This window comes from Mastomys coucha, unplaced genomic scaffold, assembly GCF_008632895.1.
Source record: "Mastomys coucha isolate ucsf_1 unplaced genomic scaffold, UCSF_Mcou_1 pScaffold2, whole genome shotgun sequence".
Classification (NCBI taxonomy): domain Eukaryota; kingdom Metazoa; phylum Chordata; class Mammalia; order Rodentia; family Muridae; genus Mastomys; species Mastomys coucha.
This window is the reverse complement of record NW_022196902.1, coordinates 17,202,255-17,207,136: the sequence shown is the minus strand read 5'-3', so window position 1 is coordinate 17,207,136 and position 4,882 is coordinate 17,202,255. Positions and strand designations below refer to the sequence as shown.

General features: G+C 41.5%; 1 protein-coding gene across 1 annotated transcript in view; it reads left to right on the top strand.

Moving 5' to 3' along the window:
* Enpp3 (ectonucleotide pyrophosphatase/phosphodiesterase 3) overlaps nucleotides 1–4,882 on the top strand; it is a 127,020-nt gene that overhangs the window by 97,934 nt on the left and 24,204 nt on the right. The window contains exon 21 of the mRNA XM_031380608.1: nucleotides 4,155–4,290. Within this exon, the coding sequence (XP_031236468.1) occupies nucleotides 4,155–4,290 (136 nt within the window). The remainder of the gene's footprint in view (nucleotides 1–4,154; nucleotides 4,291–4,882) is intronic.

The following is a 4,882-nucleotide window of genomic DNA, read 5'->3' as shown; positions in this document are numbered from 1 at the left end:
TGGTCTTTAAGTTTTACGGAGCTTTTGTTTCTCTGAGGTTTTGGTGGGTGTTTGTAATTTCTGTTGTTCTCTCAGGAGCATTCTGGGGAGGAATTGTGATGTGAAGGCACAGTCCTCCTGTAACTACTTCTGGAAGCGTTAAATCTGGTCAGGTTTGATTTGGGTGCTGCTTCTGGGCATGCCTGATTAGATGGAAAATCAAAAACAAAGCAAAAATTGCAGTGGCTATTTAAAGGAGATTCTTCATGATTTCATTTAGCATGAAGTAAAAGATTTTCATTAATAAAAAATTAGCCAATATTGAAAACTACCTAACATTCTATATAAGCACTATGTATGTAATTTATATGTAATATATATATATAAACATAGCATATATATACATCTCCTACATCATTAGAAACTTTTAAAATCTGTGCGTGTCTATGTATGTTTTGCATGTATGTATGTGTGTATGTATGTGCATATGTGTTGTGTATATGTATGTGTGTGTGTGCACATTCATATATATAAGTGCGGATGTACATGTGGAGGTCAGAGGATATCCTTGGGTTTTGGTCATCATCTTCTGCCTTATTTAGGCAGAGCCCCTGTTGTCCATGGCCAAGTAAGCCACACTAGAGACATCTCAAGTTCTCAGAGCCTCTCCTGGCTCCACCCTAGCTGCAGGAGCCTTGGGATGGCACTGTGCATGCATTGCAACACTGGGCTCTCTGTGGCTTCTAGGGATCAGAGCTCAGGGCCTCCAACCTGCTTCAAGTACCCACTGCTGAACCAACTTCCTACCCTCAAGTGGGTATTGTTAAAAATCCCCCTGGTTCCTATAAATCATGACCCAATCATCGTTGTAAGTTTTTAAATAACCAGAGGCAATACATGTTCCAGACATTTTTTCTAAACTACAAAAGTCATTTTTCCATAGGAAAATTATATAGTCAGATGAATACTCAAGAGGTGTGCATTTGTTGACTCCACCATAAAGCACAGCTATAGCTTTTGTGAGACCCCACAGTTAAGGGGTGGCTGTCTTCAGCAGCTGGTCAAGACCTGTTTGGGCCCCACCCCAGAATGGGAAGAAAAGCCTCTCTTTGTTATTTCTGCTCATTTTCCCTTTCCTTGAAGAATTTTGAGAGGTGGAAAGTATGTGTTTTCTTAGAGTCTCTGACTGTATTTTATTGTTTTTTCCCTGTATCTGTGGTTCCCTGGTTCCCTGGTTCAGAAATCCCAGGGGTTCTGGAAAGATGGTGGGGCTTGAAGCCTTGCAGGAGTGCTTGGTGGGGATGGGGCTGAGGTGGTATGGGGCAGGAGGACCTCATTGCCATCTCTTCCCAGAAGGTAGGGCTGGAGGACACGACTGTACCCTGCATCCCTCCATGGCTGGGCTGGTTTTTGCCTCATCCCACCTCCAGAAAGCAGGTCATGTCTTGTTTCTAGTCTTAGTGCGTGTCTCTTGATTGGTTCAAATTTGATATATTAAAAAACAAATTTGATTTTTTTTTTCAGTTAGCAGAAGGTGTATGATGATGTTTTCAAGTTTCTGGCCTTCAAGTATTCTGGTCCATTTCCCTCCGTCTGAAGTGTATTCTACTCTGATAACACTTACCTGGCTGACTGAGTTCTCGGTGGTTTTAACCTGCAGTCTTCTCTCTCTCTTTTTTTTGTTGTTTTTTTTGTTTTGTTTTGTTTTTTGAGTACCCCTGGCTGTCCTGGAACTCACTCTGTAGACCAGGCTATCCTCGAACTCAGAAATCTGCCTGTCTCTGCCTCCCAAGTGCTGGGATTAAAGGCATGCGCCACCACTGCCGGGCCTTTTTTTTATTTTAAAGATTTATTTATTATTATATCTAAGTACACTGTAGCTGTCCTCAGACATCCCAGAAGAGGGCATCAGATCTCATTCCGAGCCAGGCGGTGGTGGCACACGCTGTTACCTTGTGCTTCCGCCAGGACAGGTTACTGCTTTTCATTGCTCACTGGCCTCTCTGTCCGGTTACCATTTATCTGCTTTCTAACTTCTGTATATTTATTTCTCTTTACCTTGTTTAATTTTGCTTTTACTTCACATAGTCACTGTACATGGTAGTGTGCTAATGAGGGTCTTTCATACACATGTACATTATATACAGAGCATCTTCCCCGCTCCCTACTGTCATCTTCTTCAGGTTCCCCCTCCCGCTTGTCCCTTATTTGCCCCTAGACTAGTGGTTCTCAACCTTCCTAATGCTGTGACCCTTTAATACAGTTCCTCAGGTTGTGGTGACCCTTCCCCCCCAGTCATAAAATTATTTTGTTGCTACTTCATGACTGTAATTTTGCTACTGTTACAAATCATAATGTAAATATCTAATATACAGGATATCTGATATACAACCTGGAAAGAGGCCATGACTCATGGATTGAGAACTGCTGCCAAGACAATGTGGCTTCTACTTTCATGTCATAGATATATAGATGATATATATCTATATATGTACACACACATTATGTATACATACATACAACTCACACATATATCAGCCATGCATAGGAGAAAACATACAATATTTGTTTTCAAAGACTGCCTGAACTTGCTTAATAGAATTATTTCTTCTTGCATCTACTTTTCTTGCAACAACATAAGTTTATTCTTCTTCATGGCTAAGCTCCATTCTGCATATGTATTGTGTTTCTGTACCTGTGCCTCTGTAGTGAATCATACTGTAGTCTAGATGGTGTTTACCCATCTCAGTGAAGTGTAGGCCAGGAGTGCTTTATGTAAACACCTAGAAAACAGGTGTGCTCAGGCATGGAGCAGAGTCATATATGGTAGGTCGAGCTTTTAACTGTTTGCCTTCTAAAGGAAACTCCACCCTATTTTTAACTTCTGATTATGCATTGTATTGTCTTATGTGTTTTCATCACTGACGCTTCTTCACGAGCCTTAGAAGAAAACGATGATAAAAGTATATATCTAATCATGATGAGAAACGGACTGACCTCCTGGGAAATGCTTTCAACTGGAAAATCGCAGTGTGACAATGTGACAGTCCTTTTCTGGCTTCCCCAGGCTGCCTTATCCCCAACTCTCAGTGTTCTTGAAGGCTGGCGTTGCTCTTCTGCCCGAGAACAATGCAGTGTATACTGCCTTCTCTGTTGTGAACTGACGTCACACATGCTATCCAGACAATGTAGCTAACATTGGCTGGAGACACAGTGCAGTGAATAAGAAATGTGACAAATTTAGCATAATTTTCTTGTTAAATAAATTATTGCAAGATAATATATTATATATAATATACTAAATGTTATATTTGTTATGTACATTATATAAAGTACACTGTTATATTATATTTAGGTAACTATAGATCTTTGAATTAATTTTAGGCTAATTAGAATTTTTTACCCAGTTTAAAAACAGTATAGCTAATTCTTTCTTTTTAAGATTTATTTTTTATATATGTGAGTACACTGTCTTCAGACACACCAGAAAAGGGCATCAGATCCTATTACAGATGGTTGTAAGCCACCATGTGGTTGCTAGGAATTGAACTCAGGACCTCTGGAAGATCAGTTAGTGCTCTTATCCAGTGAGCCATCTATCTAGCCCCAATGTAGCTAAATTCTTATCTACATATAACTTGTTTATATTTTGTTTTCCAATTTAAAAAACAGATTTATTTTTAAGTACATGAGGTTTCTGCCTGCATGCATGTATGTACAGCATGTGTCTTGTGCCCACAGGCCCAGACGAGAGTGTCAAATTCCCTCAGCGTGGAGTTACTGCGATGGGAACTGTGACTTCTGAGCCATCCCTCTAGCCCCAACATTTACCACCCACCCACTTATTTGCATGTACAACATATTCCTATAGAAAAGTTCAATCCCCCAAAAGACTTTGTTTTTCAGCAGTAGTTCCTATTATTCCTTGGCTCTCGGTTCAGGTTGTAGTCTGCAAATGTTCTTTCCCAAGATATATTTGATGTGTCCTCCCAATTCCCCCAACCCCCAACCAATAGAGAACCTCACAGGCGAACCTAGCTGAATACATTCACTCCCGTTACTGGTGTAGACCTGATTCACTAAGAAAAACAGTCAAGGAAGTCATAAACCAAATAAGGCGATGGGCGAGCCGCAACTGTGGGTGTAATTTCCCCCCCTTTTCTCTCTTTCAACAGGGAGACACATCATCTCTTCCTCCCACAGTTCCAGACTGTCTGCGGGCTGATGTCAGGGTTGCTCCTTCTGAGAGCCAAAAATGTTCCTTCTATTTAGCAGACAAGAATATCACCCATGGCTTCCTCTACCCTCCTGGTTAGTGAAACTCTTTTGGAGCGGCTAGGCAGCCCTCAGCCAGCGGATGTGGCGTGTGCGTTAACCATATATTCCCCACCCAAATGACCTGCTTGGGCCGCCTGAGAGGCTTCGGTGGTCTAGGGCTGCCCAGCGGGGGCACAGCAGCTTCCTTAAAGGCTAATAAAGTTTTCCTGTAGGAATCACAGATTAGCTCTAATCAGGCCCAGATGTGGAGAGAGTTCAGCAGGTTTAGTTTTACAACTGAAGAGTATTTGGAAAGAGACACAAGCATCTAAGAAAACATTATCTCTGGCGAACCGCCGGAGCTGAGGTCCTCCCGGAGAAAGCAGCTGCTTCATGCAAAGGACAAAAGCTGGCCTGTCCAACTTGGCTGTGTCCGACAGCTTTGAACTGTAAATTAGCCAGCCAAATAAATGAATTTCATGCTGTTTTGTACTTTTTTAAAGGACGATCTCTCCTTGGGGTCACATAAAAACCAGTGTGATTTTTCTAAAACTCAAGTCTTCTCCCCCCACCCCACTGTTCATCTGGAAACATAATTTTCATGTATTCATGAGAATTTCAACATCAGTTTCTGGGAATGGTTTAC